Source organism: Myotis brandtii, unplaced genomic scaffold (genome assembly GCF_000412655.1).
Source record: "Myotis brandtii unplaced genomic scaffold, ASM41265v1 scaffold4, whole genome shotgun sequence".
Taxonomy (NCBI): Eukaryota; Metazoa; Chordata; class Mammalia; order Chiroptera; family Vespertilionidae; genus Myotis; species Myotis brandtii.
In genome coordinates this window covers 2199356-2217679 of record NW_005365371.1, presented here as the reverse complement: position 1 = coordinate 2217679, position 18324 = coordinate 2199356, and the positions used below count along the sequence as shown (strand labels likewise).

At 46.1% G+C, this 18324-nt stretch overlaps 1 protein-coding gene across 1 annotated transcript in view; it reads left to right on the top strand.

The window, feature by feature from the left end:
* The window catches only part of HEG1 (heart development protein with EGF-like domains 1), a 71548-nt gene extending 59594 nt beyond the window's left edge, over positions 1 to 11954 (top strand). Inside the window, exons 18-19 of the mRNA XM_014545232.1 lie at positions 4920 to 5094; positions 6889 to 11954. Of these exons, the coding sequence (XP_014400718.1) occupies positions 4920 to 5094; positions 6889 to 7038 (325 nt within the window). The 3' untranslated portion in view covers positions 7039 to 11954. The remainder of the gene's footprint in view (positions 1 to 4919; positions 5095 to 6888) is intronic.
* The last annotated feature ends 6370 nt before the right edge of the window (positions 11955 to 18324 follow it).

The following is an 18324-nucleotide window of genomic DNA, read 5'->3' as shown; positions in this document are numbered from 1 at the left end:
TATATGGCTAATATGCTAAGTGTCTGACCGTCAGACCAGTCACTATGATGCCCACTGACCAGCAGGGGGCAGACGCTCAACACAGAAGCTGCTGTGGCGCACACTGGCCATTTACAGAGAAATGGCACTATGGACCTGGCACCCACAAAGCAACACTCGGCTTCCCCAAAGTGGGACACAGGCCCTGCCACCACCCCGGAGCAACATCCCACCAAATTGTAGCCAATGCTGCCAAGACCCCATGGGGCGAAATGCGGCCCACAGCCCAGCCCAGCCCAGAAACAGTCACTGTGGGTGCCAGGTAATGACATAACATAGTAACGCCTGGCTTCCTCTCCCTAGTGACTAGCCTCCTTGGAGTTTCTTCAGCTCAGGAACATGACTTGCTTTATAACCAGGTGCAAACATTTTACAGTTTAACCAAATGTCTGTGAAATGTTTTCACATGCCTCATCTCATTTGATCCTCACAGAAGTCCTGGAGTAGGTAGATAGGAGACTCAATAGAATCCTATTTTCTTTTCATTAGCCAGAAAATTGAGATTTAGGAAGTTTAGAAACTGAACTTAGAAAGTTTAGAAACCAACTGAAAAGAAATAAGAAATGGTGGACTTTCAAAATGACTTCAGGTTTTCTCACTGCAGAATATAGTCAAACACTGCTGTAATTAAATATTTCACCCTTTGTTCTCCCTGCGTGATATACAATAATCTGCTTCATGTTGATATTTACTGCTGTGTTGCTGACAGTTACCTGAAAGAGAGGTTGGGGTGCTTTGCTGGGCTGGAAAAAGTTTAGCTAAATCAGAAAGCAGGTCTAATTAAGCAAATATATATATACATACACACACACACACACACACACACACACACATATACTAGTGGCCCAGTGCATGAAATTTGTGCACATTAAAAGGGAATTAATTACAGGAAATATTTTAATATTGCTATTTGCCCTTTCTCTATTTTTTTTTCTTTTTTTTTTTAAAATATATATTTTATTGATTTTTTACAGAGAGGAAGGGAGAGAGAGATAGAGAGTTAGAGACATCGATGAGAGAGAAACATCGATCAGCTGCCTCCTGCACATCTCCTACTGGGGATGTGCCCGCAACCCAGGTACATGCCCTTGACCGGAATCGAACCTGGGACCTTTCAGTCCGCAGGCCGACGCTCTATCCACTGAGCCAAACCGGTTCTGGCTGCCCTTTCTCTATTATAGAAGTATCAGAGATGAAAGAAAATTAGTAAAATGTATATGAAAATCTTCCTCCTATCAGAGTCTGGGGCACGCTGCGGGACCCAGAGTCAAGTCCCCACCCACCCATGTGCACCTCGAAATTGCACAAGACCCTGACCCGGCCGGCCCCACCCCTGTCAAGCCCCACCGGCGGGGAGGGGGTGCAGCCTCAGGTCCCCCGGTGCATCCTCAGGTCCCCCAGCCCAGTGCTGGGGCGGGGGGCGCGGCCTGAGGTCCCCCGTCAAGCCCCACCAGACGGGAGCGCAGCCTCAGGTCCCTGCTGATCGCTCATTATGGCTTGTGTTACGGGAACCCTGCCTCTGCTGTGGGCGCAGCCATCTTGTGGCGATGTGATGGAGTGAGGGTCAATTTGCATATTACCACTTTATTATATAAGATAAAGCTCTTGCTGGCGCCAACCACACATGTGTGTTTCCATCTGTCATTGTCCATCGTGAATTTGGACAATAATATCGCTATTCACCCTTTCTCTATAATTTCTATTATAGAGAAAGGGTGAATGGCGATATTAAAATATTTCTTCTAATTAATTTCCTTTCAATGTGAACAAATTCATGCACCGGGCCTCTAGTTCAACCATAAAAAGGAATGAAATACTGATACATGCTGTAATGTGCATGAGCTTTGAAAATACTATGCTAAGTGAAATAAGCCAGCCTTAAAAGACCAACTATTGCATTTGTATGAAATGTTCCAAATTGGCAAATCTAATGGAGACAGAAAGTATATGAGTGATTGCCTAGGGCTGGGTGGGCAGAGGGTAGAATTGAGAAGTAATGGCTAAGGAGTACGAGGTTTCTCTTTGGGGTGATGAAACTGTTCTAAAATTGTGATGATGGTTACACAACACTGAATATACTAAAAACCACTGATTGTATACTCTAAATGGACAAACTAAAAATCAAACAAAGATGAAAGGGGTACCTGAGATACCCGAGCACAGAGAAGTTGTAGCAGGCCCAGGGATGAGCAGACACAGCAGTGTGTGCTGGGCGCTGGGCTTCCTGGGAGCCAGCGAGAGTGGGTTTCTACTGGGAAGGGAAGAGAAAACACAGAGTTGGTTCCCCTTCTCTGTGATTATCTATTCAGATAAGGAAACATAATCACCTTTGATTTAGATGATAATAAATGGCAGGCATTCTCCTGACATAACAGACGGAGGAAACCTACCAAAATAGCAAGTTTTCTTTTCGACCACTGACATGCAGGACGTTTTAAGATACCCTTTGTCTCCAGTAAGGCTGAGGGACCAGGTTGCCCTAACCGCCCATTCGGGATGCAGACTTCATGGTACAGCCTTTGCCGGTCACTTACAAAGTTGCCACCCAATGATCAAAGATAAAGCATGTTAACGTAAAAAACCGTTGAAACCTGTAAAGAATTTTTGTGAGTTTATTTGAGCCAAACTGTCGACATATGCCAGGAAGCAGAACCTCGATGAATTGAGATAAGGCTCTGGAGCAGCGGTTCTCAACCTGTGGGTCGCGACCCCTTTGGGGGTTGAAAGACCCTTTCACAGGGGTCGCCTAAGACCATCGGAAAACGCATATATAATTACATATTGTTTTTGTGATTAATCACATGCTTTAATTTTGTTTAATTTGTGACAATGAAAATACATCCTGCATATGAGATATTTACATTACGATTCATAACAGTAGCAAAATTACAGTTATGAAGTAGCAACGAAAATAATTTTATGGTGGGGGGGTCACCACAACATGAGGAACTGTATCAAAGGGTCGAGGCATTAGGAAGGTTGAGAACCACTGCTCTGGAGAATGGCGGGTTATATCTGTATTTATACATTGCAATCAAAGGAAAGGGATGTAGGTGGGTTACATGAAACCCATTGGTGATAGACTAGAGAGGTAGGAGAAAGCAAAGCAGGGAAACCCCTTGGATTGGATAAAAAGTAAAATGATAGACACATACTTAGGTGGGTGCAGGAACAATGAACATGATAATGAAGGAATATGTGGTATCTGTCTTGGAGTCCAGGCACATTGGGTTGTGCCCCAAGGGGTCCAGAAATAGGGAAGTTACAAGTTACCCAGACATTTCAAGGGTATGTTATTATAGATGCAAAAAGACAGATAGGCTAAGTTAAGGTAAAGGTTGACCTTGTCAGTGAAGATACTGGCCTAGGACGTAACTGCCCACCATAACTGCTTTTAGTTAAAGTTTAATTTCAGACTATCCTTTGTGGTTACTTTAGGTCTCTGAGTTTGCAAGACTGCCATGCAGGCCTCCCCTGAGCTTGTCAGGTCAGCATGTGGCCCCTTTCGTCCACAAGTATGAGCGAAATAAAATCCTGGGGCTGAGACTAGGAGCTGGAGAGAGAAACCCTGGGTGCTCAAGGGGACATAAGCCCCCTGTGTGCTAAGTGCCCGGTACCGGGGAGTGTAACCATGGGGGAAGGACCTTGTGACTATTGGTCACTGGAAAGGAAGGCTAGCTGTGAATAAGTAAGCCATTGTGTGAGACCAGGTGCCCCACCCTCCGGGGCAGCACAGTGGCAGGCCTATTCAGAATTTGCAGGAGGAACAACACCTAAGCCACACACTGTACATTTGCTTTTATGACCGCGAGTTGCTTTGTGCTTTCCCAAGAACATTTGCTTATAGGAAAATGAGGTAGAAGGAAGAAAAGTCCAGGGTACATATGGGTAAAAATGTCTAGTACAGTGATGGTGAACCTATGACACGAGTGTCAGAGGTGACACGCGAACTCATTTTTTTGGTTGATTTTTCTTTGTTAAATGGCATTTAAATATATAAAATAAATACCAAAAATATAAGTCTTTGTTTTACTATGGTTGCAAATATCAAAAAATTTCTATATGTGACACAGCACCAGAGTTAAGTTAGGGTTTTTCAAAATGCTGACACGCCGAGCTCAAAAGGTTCGCCATCACTGGTCTAGTACGTAGGTGACTACCGTATTCCAACAATTTCCAGTGACCTCTCACACGTAGGGGACTTGCCCCAGGGTTTCCCTGACCCACTGACACGAGACGTGTAGGTGTATAAATAGGTGGCTTTTTTTGCAAACAAGACATCCTGGTTTTATGGTTTGTGAAGTAGCTTCATGTGGTAGAAGAGCACTAGCCAGGGCGTTGGACGGCCTTGGTTCTAGTCCCAGCTTTGTTAGTAGCGAGATGTAGCCCGGGGAGCAAGTCTCATCTCTCCGCCAGCCAGAGGTGCCCCATCCCCAGAGCTCCTGTTCTAATAAATCTGCATGAGACCTAGAAGCTCCGTGTGCACTGTGGTGCTCCCGCTGGCCGGAACCAGCCGCCGAAGGCCTTTCCTCCGACTCATGGCTCCCGCTGCCTTCACGATGCGCCGGTCTGTCCGCAGGATGGTCTGAGTCAGCTCTCTGGCAGCTCTCGGAGAGGTCTGCCATGGTCCCCTGGGCCTCCTAGGTTGGAGGGGGTTTTGCATCTTTTCTTATACCTAATTGCATTTTCACTTGTTTGGGGCAAATACTAAAGATAATAACAGTAATGACATTCCTGGGTAGGCAGCTACAAAGAAATATAGTGGTAGCTTTAGGTCTAATTTACCTTGTAAAATGCTAGATGGTGCTTTCACAAATGCCTTTTTTTTTTTTAACAAAATGTATTCATTTAAATTTTCAAATATTTTTTTTACCCCACAGAAAGAATAAAAATGACATAAGCAAACTCATCTTCAAAAGTGGAGATTTCCAAATGTCCCCATACGCTGAGTACCCCAAGAACCCTCGCTCGCAGGAATGGGGCCGAGAAGCTATTGAGATGCATGAGAACGGAAGCACCAAAAACCTCCTCCAGATGACGGACGTGTATTACTCGGTGTGTATTCCGTGTCCAGGGGGCCCGCAGGCTCTGGTTCCCTCTGAGAATTAAAGGGATTCTGTTTGGCTGTAGTCAAAGCACTACAGCTAGTTACAGGTGACAGGGAATGATGGCCTAAGCACCGTAGGGACAGAATTTAATTTTCAGTTCACTTATGACCTATTTGCATGTTAGTTATTGGGTGAGATATGAAGGCTGTTTCCACAGAGCACATTGCCTTTATGGGATGGTAGCAGGAGCCGTCTTGTTATGAACCTTGCTTTTAAGTTATAGGATTGGATACTGAAAGATAGAGAAATGATACTTAGCCTTTGGCCCTTTCCTTTTTATCTCTTGTCTGCCCCACCTTACCTCATGTCATTGGGTAATCGAAACTGAGGGGTTGGAGAAAGGTATAAAGAGAGCAATATAACCTCATCCACCACCAGCACTTCTCAGAGGTTTCGAAGATATATTTAGTAGGTGTTTAATAATTTGCTCTGCCCAGCCCTGGACTGTGTCACTCGGACAGATGGGACACGCCCTGCAACCCTTGCTTCTTCTGTCCCACAGCGAGGAATCCATGTCATATTTCCAGGCACTGCTCAGTTCATTTCACATCACACTGCATCAGCCATAAAGCAAACACATAAAGCCGAAAAATAAATAGATGTCAGGTGACTTCTCACACCATGTTGGAGCGGTAGCAATAAACATGCACTCTGGCTCCATGGGGACTTAATACCACCAGGCAATCCTGTGACAGAAACCACAACCCCTCTGGTTGCTATGGGGACTAACCATGGGGGTTCAGACTTTGGATGGGAAGGGCAAGTTTGTTTATGGTAAGAAAGCGATTGCTTCCATGGGCTCTTTGAAAAATTTAAACCTGGAGGAAGAACGAGAAGACCCAGAGGAAAGATTAACGTAGACACAAACTTAGCTCTGGCTCAAATGGTTTTGTTGGTATTTCTGCATAAAGGGTTTGTTTTGTTTTCCGTTTGTCAGGAAAGTTCTTTTGCTCTAATAACTGAAGGCATAGCTAAGCAGGTGTCTTCCCCAGGAGCGACCGGTGACCACACACTCACAGATTTGCTAGGGTCTCCTCAACCCCGGTGTGGTGTGACAACCTAGCAACAAACAGGCCTGCAGAGTCATAGGACCCAACTGTGCCTTCATGGCCTTAGCTAAAGAATTGCCTTCAATAGAGACGATCGAGAACTTAAATGAGCACCATCTGCATTTCAAAGATAGGCTGAGCACTCTGTGGCAGCAGAGCCCGGCCACGGCCACGGCATGAAGCTGTCACCCGTGTGAGTGCTGTCGCTCACCACGGTCTCGCGTGTGCCGCGGGCGTCCCCAGGACTTGCGTTTGTTATGTGCAGTACCTGTGTTTTATTTCTGCCAGGCAAGCCTTCTTCCCCAGCTCCGACAGGGGTTCAGACGACCCTTCACCCAGTGAGTCCAGCTAAATGCCAGAGAGGATTAAAGCTGCTGTGCTCCACAGAGAAAGACACTCTTTTAAAAGGTCAAGTTAATAATCAGATAATAATTAATCTGGATAATAGTAAAGATAACAGTTAACCCAGGTCTTTTCCTATGTTGGTATAAAATCACTGGACTGCCCTTGGTCGAAGTTTTTTCCATAAAGAGCCAGCCTGGGGGAGGGCCCTGGTTTCTAGGTTAGACTTTGCTGAGTATTAGCTGAGGTTTATAATAATGCAGCATTCTCTCTCTCTCTCTTTTTTTTACTATTAAATTTAAACCATGAATAATAAATGGCCCTTTTTTCCTTTTCTCTCTGGCCTCCAGCCCACAAACGTAAGGAATCCTGAACTTGAACGAAATGGACTCTACCCGGCCTACACTGGATTGCCGGGCTCCCGGCATTCTTGCATTTTCCCGGGACAGTACAACCCGTCTTTCATCAGTGATGAGAGCAGGAGAAGAGACTACTTTTAAGTGAGAAGAGAGAGGAGCCCATTGCTCTGAGCGAGTGGCTGGGTCGGCTTTGCTCAGAGGACTGCACGGGGCCTGCAGGTGCTGCTCCCAGGACTGTGAGCCGCACTGGAGTGGCAGGCAGGAAGTGGGACGGGTGTGAGGGGCGAGGCCACAGTGGAAGGCCGCTCACTTGTTGTTACTGTGAATGTGCACATGGCCAGTACCAGGAGGTCTCGGCGCGACCGCGGCTCGGCCACTGGTTGCAGGGATGACGCCGGCTAGGGCAGCTCGTTGGGCACCACTGCAAGCACCGGGGTCTCCTTAGTTTGCACTTTAGTAAATTGGGTAGGGAGGTCTCCTTTTGGGTTTTTCCCAAGACTCCCAGAAAGAAGGCCTCGTTTCCCCAGATGCTTCCATGGGCCTCGATTTGGTGATTAATTTATAGCAAAATACTGGCTTGTTAGTTGTTTTCCTGCCCAGCACCGTGTGCTAAACAACAGGTGATGGTGATGAACATACCACTAAGGTCTGGAGATGCTGTAGGCTGTTGTACAATATTTTAATATGTTTCCAGGTCTTCTTGTGCTGCAGTCTCCAAGCCAACCCCCAGAATGAGAAATGGAAACGTGTGCGGCCCAGCCCACCACACCAGTTTGGTTTTTTAGTCAAGTTAACACCTGAAGTGAAGGTTACTTCTTCCCTTTGCAGTGAAAGCTCACTTTTTCAAACCAGCTGGGCCAGGGCAAAATGACTTCCATTTGGTTTTAGTTAGAGGCACCCAGCTGCCCTGCAGAGAGGCCCAGCAAGCCCCAGCCAGGCAGGGGCTGAGCGGAGGCCCGAGGAAGAGCGAGAGATGCAGGCGGTGGGGTGCTCTTCATCCCTGAGCACATGGCGTGGTGCCTGGGTGTCTGACCTTCGTCCTTGAGGCCGAGGCGGCTCCATGTGGAGTGGAAATGCTAAGCCGAATGCAGGTTGGGTGTGAGCTGGCATTTCACCACTAAAGGAAAAGCAGCGTGTGTAGTTTCGACAGCTGACTGTGGTTAGAGCAATGGGCTGAACGGGCCAGTCCATCGCCTGAAACCCCAGTGCTGTGGGAAGCCGGGCAGATTCCTGCGGAAGGAGAGCGAGCTGGGATGGAGCCACATGTAAGTCTGCTCACCTCCGATGCTGCACCTTTAACTGTTTCCCCGATCTCACCCACAAAGTCGGTATAAACTTTCAGCCCACTGCTCAGAACTATTTATTCACCGAAGAAGTAACTTATTTTCGCTCACCCAGTGATTTGCACTCTTTGTACTACTATGTAGTTTCCTCCAGAAACACGGCCCTAATTCAGGTCAGCATTGGAGAACAAAAGACTCTGGGGAGACGGGGGGGGTGAGAGTCGGCCTCTGGGAGGGAACGTCGGTGAGAGTCGGCCTCTGGGATGGAACGTCGCGCGTCTTATTTATCATGCCTGTGGCGTGGGGCCTGCGAGGGGCGTGTTCAGTGCTGTCTCTAACTGCTCCTTGTGGGGCTGTGATGATTCTGCTTTGATGCATCCTAGGTTTGGATGAAGTGGAGAACACAGAGGTAAAGAACTGGTCCCACCCGGAAGCTCAGAGCTCAGTGGAACCCATAGTGGGGACAGTTCTGTGCTGGGGCTGTTTCTTTAAGGTTCTCTAACCCCTTCAGATGTATCTAACTCTCACTCTTCTGTAGTCCTCAGCTTAACAGTTTTAAGTGCGAACTCCTGTGCCCCATGGTCTCCACGCGTCCTCACCCCCCCTGCAGCAGCAGGAGCCAGGAGCGCCAGCCGGGAGTGCGGCCTCCAGGTAGTTAAATTGCACTCATCTCATGAGCTAGATGCAGAGAGAATGCTGTTTTAGTCAGCAGGTGCCAACTTAAAGTCGCCTTTTTGAAATCTTGGCCCTTGCATCTGTCCGTGGAACCAGCCCTGTGCCCCGTGGCCTCACATCTAACTGGAGAGCTCCGAGCTCCTGCATCTGCTCGCCTGAGCCAACAGACTGAGTGGCCTGGCGCCCGGCTCTCAGTCAGATCTTGCTCCTCCCAGGACCCAGAGCCACGTGGGGGCGATTCTCAGGCGTGCCCCGCTGCCACCACAGCTGACAAGTCACCTCCTATATCTGGGCCGGAGCTGTGAGCTCCACAAAATGAAGTGTTCCACCCCAAACGCATTCTTGAGAGGAATCCAGAAAAGAATGTCCTGTGAGCTCCAAGAACACTTGCCTGTGAATGGGTTTTGTGCAGATGAAATGGATTAAGAATGTGTTTTTCTTTTACTGTGAAAAAAGCAGGCCCCCCGCAAGGTTGCGTTCAACTAGGGCGCTGCGATTGCTAGGAAGTGAGTGGGGGTGGGGAATGCCTCTCCAGGGCCTGAGGCTCTGAGAAGGCTTGCAGACAGCATGACCGTTAGCCGGTGCTGACTGCCCACCGGGGTGAGGACGGGAAAGGCTGGCTTCGCTCCTGGGTGGGGCTGGTACCTCCAGAAGAGTCTGTCTGCCAAGAGCAACACCTGCTAGGGCAGCAGCCGCCTCAACTGAAGGGACAGGATGGGACACACCCCTGGCAAACACACCCTCAGCCATGGCCCAGGTGCGCAGTGTCAGCCCCACACCTGGAATTCATAGAAATGCCCCAGCCCTGTATCCCTGGGTGGGCCCACAGCTGGGGGAGTGGGAGGAAGGGGAAAGGGACACTTAACTTGCCCATGAGACTCTTAAACTTTTTTAGGGAAGAGCAGGGCCGAATGGAACCCACCTGTCCCGTAGCATACCTGGGCAGGTAGCGTCTGTGGGTTTTGTGTAAGCTCTTAAGCAAAGGGTCTTTTTTCTCATGTCTTTTCCTCTTCGCCCCGTGAGCCAGCCCAGGACTCTAGAGACAACATGGGAAGTCTAAAGGGTCACATAGCATCTCTGGTGTTTCCTCCATGGCAGGCTCCGTGCAAGGTATTGGACCTCACGACACCCTTGCGAGGTGGGCACGAGAGCGCCTACTTCTTGGGTGTGGGAAACTTCAGAGAGGACAATTACCTTGCACAGCCGGGCTTCAGACCCTTTGCCTGGCTTGCTCTTCTCACTGTACCTCCCTGCCTCACCATCCAGTGTACTTTAAATGTAAAAGGGCATGGGAGAGTGAGTTTAAAGTGTGTTATCTTTTTGTAAAAGAACCTTAATGTTATTAAGCAGTAACTAATGACATGAAGTGCAAAAAAACAAACAAACAAAAAACCTATGTTGACTCCCCTTTTAAAAAAGTCCTTTCAGGTTTGTTATTACATGTATTTCTTGGACACTTGTCGTCATCATTAAGAAAATAGTGCTGGTTCATGCTTAGCACAGAGCATGTAGGTACGTGGCTTTGGGTGTAGGAGGTGTAAGGTGATGAGCGGGGTTTGGGACACACAGCCAGACTTAGCCGTCCACCTGAGGGCCACTCTGTCTTGTTCCCTCGCTAAGGCTGTGGCTCCCACATTTTGGAGGCACATTTTTGTGAATATTATCCGAGTCGGGAACATATTCAGTTGAATGTCTGAAACGCTGACAAATCTTCCAGCTTTGACAAAAGTTTATTTTCAGAAGCAGCTAAGTCCTTTAGAGCAAACTTGCTGAGTGGATAGCTTCATCAAAGCTGGCTGGCAGCATTGGGGTCAGAAATGAAGATGGGATTATTAAGTTCTTGAGGAGGTGACTATGAAAGTTGGCCCAGAGGGAGGCAGCCTCTTTTCATTACAAGGCTGGATGGCTGCCCAAGAAAATGTCTTTGAAGGGTATTTATTCAGATGGGAACGTGCCCAGGGCAGACACGGTAGGGTCTTGCACATGGCCTTTGGGGGGCCTCTACTAAGCCATCTTGCCCACTGGTGAAGGGCCCAGGTCCCCTGAAGCTCTATGAACTTTGCTTCTGGCTTAGTTTAGCCTAACACACCCACAACTTGGGTTTGACCCATAGTTCTAAGATTCTTACACTGATCTTAAAACTAAAGCAAGTCTTTGGAAAGAGGAAGAATTGCAGTCTTTTGCATCTTATTTAACACTACCCTACTGTCAGAGATTTTTTTTTTTTTTTTTTTTTTTTTTTTTTTTTTTGGTGTGTGTGTGTATGTGAAAACTTTTGTAGGGGTTAGAAGGGACATTTTATTTCACTCTGGGGTTCTTGTGTTTGGGTTTGAAAAAGGATACTCAGTTTTGTAGAGTTGGCTTTTACAGTGTGTGTTCTTTTCTCCAATCCCCAGAGAAGGAAACTCTGGTTAAAATACTAGGAGCATTAAAGTATTAAATGGCAGTTGATCCATTGTGCTAAAATATCTTTTCAGTAGTGTTAAAATCCATCTTCTTTGGTGTAAACTGCTCACAGAAAAACCTGTGAAGCCAAAGGGACAGTGTGGGTCTGAAAAAGAGACAGATCTTAGACTGGCTCTGTCTCCTGGGTATTTGTGAAGAGGATGCATTAGATCTGGTTTTATCGTTGTTTTTTGGGCATGTCGAAGGCATTAGATGCAGAATTATTGGGTAGGAAGGATGGGACCACCCAGGGAAAGGATGGATGCAGTCTACCTGTGAAACTAACCCACTTATCTTCCTCTATTGCCTTGGTTACAAAAAAGGTTTTTCAACATGGGTTGTTGTGAGGTTTTTTTAATGTTTGTGTTGCTGGATTTATGGTGAAATGAAGCATGTAGCTGGAATCTGAACTGTTTGAGTCACATCCTGGATCTCTCTTTGCAAACCTTGACACCTTAGTCCCCAATGGATTGTGTTAAATCCATTATGAGGATGTTATTTAAAATTGTATTATAACTGCAACCTCCACTAATTATTCAGTACTGTAGCAGCAAAGTATTATTTGTAAGAATTCGGTTATTTTTATACTTATACCCACTATAAGTCTGGCGTTCTAGTCAGTAAAATGATGCAATAAAATAAATATCATTTTCATTGTGTGTTTTTCTTGTAAAATCAAGCAAACCAGGCAGAAATAGTTTTTCCCGAGGGCATCAGGTAAACCACGGCACTCTTTATGGTGAGCCCCTACACAGGGAACCTTACACAGTGAATTCTCACATGGCAGAAGTAGGGACTCGGTATTTCTGTATCCTCCTTGCCCATCTCCGTGAGGAGACACACTTCTGATGATGGATGGATGGACGGACAGATTGGCCTAATGATAAAACGCCTGGTTCAGGTATAACACCTGCTTTTGTTTACTTTTATTTCTATGGGTTGAAAGCGTAAGTAACTGATTCAGACCCTGAAAACTTCCACCTGAGCTTCTCCCACTACCACTCCAGGCCAATTCTGTATGTCCTGGAGGAGAAGGGGAAGTAAGCACCTCTGGGCTCTGTGGTGGAGACTCCGGGGAACGTTAAGATGGGGGGCCATGGCCCTGACACTATGGTGGCGTATGAATATGGTGGCCTGGCTAGATGTACGTTAATCAGTTACTTTCTTGGGTGCCTTTCGTGGCAGGGGATGGATGAGCCCCTCAGATTCTATCCGCTCTGTGCCAGAAACCTGGCCCCAGGAGAGGCCGTTAGGGCAGCTTGGGCATAGCGGTGACCTTTGGGCAGATTAGGTTCAGACTGCGGCCCATCAGACATCCTCGAATGGGGATGACCTGCCCTCCTCTCCTGACCAGCCCCTCCCACTCCGCTTTCCTGCCCACAGGGTAATCCCCAAGGGAGATCTTCACAGGAACGCAGTACTGACCCCTTTATTGTCCTGCCCAGCTCTGCCAGATACTATAAACATCACAGGTGCCAGGAATAAGATATTTATGTTGCTTTTTATGGACCTCATAAAAGATTGCACAGTCAGAAGGCCTGGGCTCTGACAGCTGGTACAAGACTCTTTTCTAACAATTTCTAACAACCTGGCTGTTTTCCTAGGTTGTGATGTCAGGCCTAAGAGTCTGCTCAGCTCTCTGAGTATCCTAGTCAGTGAAGTGGGGATAACAATTACTGCCTCCCAGAGTTGTTGTGAGGCTTAGAGGGGAGAATTTATCTGAAAACACTGCAAACTACTAAGAACCATAACACATATTGGTTCTCTTCACGGGGGCCCTCCTGTCACACAAGAAAGACAGACAAAAGTAGGATGAGGATGTCACGTCAATGCTGATTCACCAGGAACTGGTCCTGAAGACCTTGGATGTGATTCAACTTTTTGGAAATCACTGGCATTTGGTGTTGGAAGGCAGAATGGCCAGCAGTGGGTACTGACCTGAGCGTGATAAGAAAAATGATATGTCAAAAGTAACCCTTAGTCTGGCCGGTGTGGCTCAGTGGTTGAATGTTGACCTATGGGCACATGCCTGGGTTGTGGGCTCGATCTCCAATAGGGGGCATGCAGGAGGCAGCCCATCAATGATTCTCATCATGGATGTTTCTATCTCTCTCCCTTTCCCTTCCTCTCTAAAATTGATAAAAATATATTTTTTAAAAAGTGACCCTTAGACTGAGAAGAAGTAAGATATTCAGGATTTTGAAGAGGACGCCTCTAGAGCAACCATGTCAAACTCAAAGGCTAACACGGGCCAAATAAACAAGGTTTAAGTTTATATGGGCTGCAAAATAACAAAAGCTTCAATTTTCATAGAAATGTAGGTTTATTTCGATAGAGACATGCTGAATACAAAGAGCTAAAATAAATGAGTAATTGTTAAAATAGTAGAACATTTTAATAAAAATTAATATTTTCTCTTGAACATTAACTTACCAGACACTAAATAACTGCACAAATTAATAAGCGTAGTAACGCAAATAAACCTATTTTTCTTGTTCTCTGAAAGTGAAATATTTCCTGTTGCGCACACCAAACAAGTCAGTCCAAGACTAATGATGTGCCAATCAGCTGCTAAAATATTTGCTGGTAGTATTAGTGGGGAGAAATGGTACGCCTGCATGTAAGGGAAATGAATGCAACACAATTATAGTACTAGAAATCAGTCATTATCGAACGTTGTAGTTTGTTATTAATAATTATGTATAACAGGATATTGTAAAAATTAAGTTCGAAATTTTTATTAAAACGTTTCTTACATACCGTTATATTGGCTGGGCCTCGAAAATATTCGTTGTGGGCCACAAGGAAGAAGATACAGGGAAACCTGTACAAATGAAGTGACGTGTCCCAGCACCATCTTTCTCTGTGGTAAGCATCAGTACTTAAGGTAGAACTAAAACAAGTGGAGATGATATATGTTTCAGGACATTAGAGAGGAGACCTTTTGCTTTAAACAATATGAAGTATAAATTAAAACAACACTAGGAAACATAAAATATGGAATCCTGGGAAGAGATCTTCGCCATCATTTATTCCAACCACCCTTAAGAAGCACTTAAGTTCCCTCTCATCTGAGGAGCTGTCCCAGCAACAGGGAGCTCATTTGCTTTGAGGAAGCTCCCTGCTTAACTCAATAACTCCAGCTACTAGAAAGTTCTTCCCTACTTCCAACCCAGTTATTTCCCGCTTCTTGGATAAGAGTCCTCCTGGGAGGGTCAAAGCGCTTGAAGAGGATGGAAGTACTAGATTTAGGCTAGGGCTATATGGGGACAGATTTGAGTGAAGCTAACAGGAGAGGAGGGACGGAGAGAGGGTGAGGCTGGGATGGAGGGTCTGTATGAGGGCAGTGGGCCCAGGTGCAGACAGTCACTGCGATAAGGGACACACGTTCTTCTGCTCTGGATGAGCCGCAATCAGCTTCCCAGGGACACTTGAAAAAGGTGTGAGGGGAAAGAAGTCCTTGCCCACCTCTTCGACCTTCTCCCCAGCCATCCTGCGGGCATGGTGGGGGACAGCCAAGGCTGACAAGGTGGAATGGAATGGGACAGATGACCCTGGCCATTCACACAGGCTTTCTGGATTCACATCCCCACTTACTAGCTCTGTGTGACCCTGGGCAATTTTCTATCTCTCTTTTTAATTTCTCAGGTGTAATAATACAGAATCTACCTCTTAGAGTTGTCATGAGAATGAAATGAGTCAATGTCTATACAACACTTACACCAGTACTTTACATGTAATAAGTGCTGTGTGTTTGTTAAAGGGAAAACATTTTGGAGTTCAAACTAAAGGAACCATTTCTGTAGTCACGTTTCTGTAGACGATTTCATGTACTGTTGTGTTTCTATTTTAATTATATTCCTGACAACCTCCTAAACGATGAAACAAGTTGAGAAGCACATTATAATGAAAGAGGCATTATAATGAAAGTCACTAAAAGGGTAAATCTTGAAAGTTCTCACCACAAAAAAAAAAAAAATTTTATGTGAGGTGATGGATGTTAACTAAACTTATTGTAGTAATTATTTCACTATATAAACACCTATCAAGCCATTATGTTGTATACCTAAAACTAATATGATGTTATATGTCAACTAGTGCCTCGGTGCACGGATTCGTGCACATCGAAAGGAAATTAATTAGAAGGTGGCAGGCAGGGTGGGACTGAGCAAGATGGGGCCAGACATGCCCTGGAGCCAACCTTCCGAGGCCCCTCCCCAGCCAGCCACACCTGGGGTGGCACCACGGCTCGGAGGGCATCTGTGGAGTGAGCGGGGTCCCTCCGGCAGGTGGGGGTCCCTCGGCCTGGCCTGTGGGGGTCAGGTAGAAACCAGCTCTACATTATCCCCCGAGGGGTCTCGGATTGTGAGAGGGTGGTTCTTGGGTGATGCACCCCAGAATTGGCTCTGGAGTTCATCACCCAATTATCTCCACTACCAACGCATCTGTGGAGTGAGCGGGGTCCCTCCGGCAGGTGGGGGTCCCTCGGCCTGGCCTGTGGGGGTCAGGTAGAAACCGGCTCTACATTATCCCCCGAGGGGTCCCGGATTGTGAGAGGGTGGTTCTTGGGTGACGCACCCCAGAATTGGCTCTGGAGTTCATCACCCGATTATCTCCACTACCAAACTCACTGCAGCTCAGCAGCTCCTGTGTTGAGCGTCTGCCTCCTGGTGGTCAGTATGCTTCATACCTACCAGCTGGTCGGAAGGTCAAATGGTCACTTAGCCTTTTATATATATACTAGAAGCCCGTTGCATGAAGATTTGCCCAATAGGCCTTCCTTCTCCCGGCTGCCAGCACCGGTTTTCCTCCAGCAACCGAGACCCAGGCCTTTGGTCTGGCTTCAGCAGAGAAGCCAAGCCTCAAGGCTAGGCTTCTTCCCTCCAGCCACAGCGAAACTTGGCTTCTCCGCTGCAGTCTTCAGTCTTCAGTCTTCAGTCTTCAGTCTTTAGTCTTCACTCCGGCTGGAGCCTTCAGTCTTCACATGCCTACGTATGCAAATTAACTGCCATCTTTGTTGGACTAATTTGCATAGTCATTCTGATTGGCTGGTGGGCATAGCGGAGTGACACCAATTTGCATGTTTCTCTTTTATTAGTGTAGATAGATTATATAACATTTGGGGGAGGAAATACAAGAGGAAGAAAGCAGGTGGTAAGGGTTGTAAGGAGGGGAGGAGAGAACATCTGAAATGGCTGGTTAGGAACATGGGAGGAAGCTGGTCAGGACACGGAGTATATTGGACACAGGCTGAGAACAGTGGGGTTGTGGTAGCAGCAATCCCCACATTAAATCATTTTACTCTAGCAGGGCTCAGCAGTGGGTATTAGAGCAGAGAAGGGGTCAATGGATTGACCCAAAATTGAGGTTTTGTTTGGAAGGTAGCACCAACACGAGAAGGTTCTGATGGACTTGACTGCGAGCCTCTGGGCCTCGAGGACTTGACCATGAGCCTATGGGTCTGGACTTAGAAGAGGGGAGGGTTAGGTGAAAATGAAGAGCCAACAAAGGTTAATATCTTTAATCCAAACATTTACCTAAACATCTCATGCACCTTAACTAGAACATTATGAATAACTCTTCCCTTAAAACAATAGACAAAAAATCAGGAATAGGAATTACAAATAGCCTAACAAATATATGGGGAGTGTTTAATCTCATTAGTGGTCAAATAAATGATAATTTAAACACTGAGGTATCCATTTTTTACCTACGAAGGTAGGAAAAAAGCCTACTTTATAAATGAACATACTTCATGCTGATGGATGAGAGGACAACTGTAGGGGTATAAATTAATATAAATCTTTAAGAAGGTAATTAGGCAACAATTTCTAGAAGCTTTAAAAATCTTTAACCCTTGAATTAGTAATTTTACTCCCTAGAATTTATGCTAAAGAAATAATGCAAAACAAAAACAAAAAATGAGAGAGGCACACCCTTTCCACTCCCTTGCCCGGCAGCAAGCACTACGCTTGTATCCAAAGAGCTAAGTCAGGTTAACCTTCAGGAATAATGGAACTTTGAGGCCTGAGGCTTTTGTCCCCTGAGGCTCTCTATCCCCTGATTGATGGGCATTACAATAAAGCAAGCTCTCTCAGTCTACCTCTCTACAGAGGCAGGTAAGTCAAAAGCCCCCTATTAATTCCTACATTTCTGTAATTCCTAAGTTTCTATTAGCTCATTGGTTATCACCCACTAGACTGTGAACTCCTCAAGGGCAGGGACCTCAGTTTTACATCCTCTCTACAGAGGCAGGTAAGTCAAAAGCCCCCTATTGATTCCTACATTTCTATTAGCTCCTTGGTTATCACCCACTAGACTGTGAACTCCTCAGTTTTACATTTTTTAATCTATTTGTTTTGTATTCACCTCCACTCCCTTTTGCTAGCACTCTCATGGTAGATGCCTAATCAATATTTGTAGAATTGGCTGTTATTCCAGCTGCTCCCCGCTCCACAATGCCCCATTCTTTATCCGCTTTAGTTTGTACATTGCCTAAAGATCAAGTTGGTCTCTTTGTTCAATTAATTATTCTTTTTCTTTTTTAAAAAGTATGTTTTTATTGATTTCAGAGAGAAGAAGTGAAAGGGAGAGAGAAATAGATGACACATGATGAGAGAGAATCATCAATCGGCTGCCTCCTGCACACCCCCTCCTGGAGACGGAGTCTGCAACCAGGGCATGTGCCCTGACCAGGAATCCAACTGTGACTCCGGGTTCATGGGTTGATGCTCAACCACTGAGCCGCACCGGCAGGGATAGTTAATTATTCTTAAATGTTCTTGTGTATGAACCAGTTGGCATTTCTGGGATGTTGTGTCTATTAATAGATTCTTGTCATGTACCTTAAAGCAAGGTTCAGAGTCCATGCCTCTCTGAACCTATCAGCATAACTCTTACTAATAAAAGGACATGGTGATATGTGGGTAATAAAACATGGTGAGGAGTCAGTCGACTTACAGAAAGTTAAAACTAGGAAGAAGCTCAGGAAATGATGACATCACTCAACCTCCACTCTGATTCT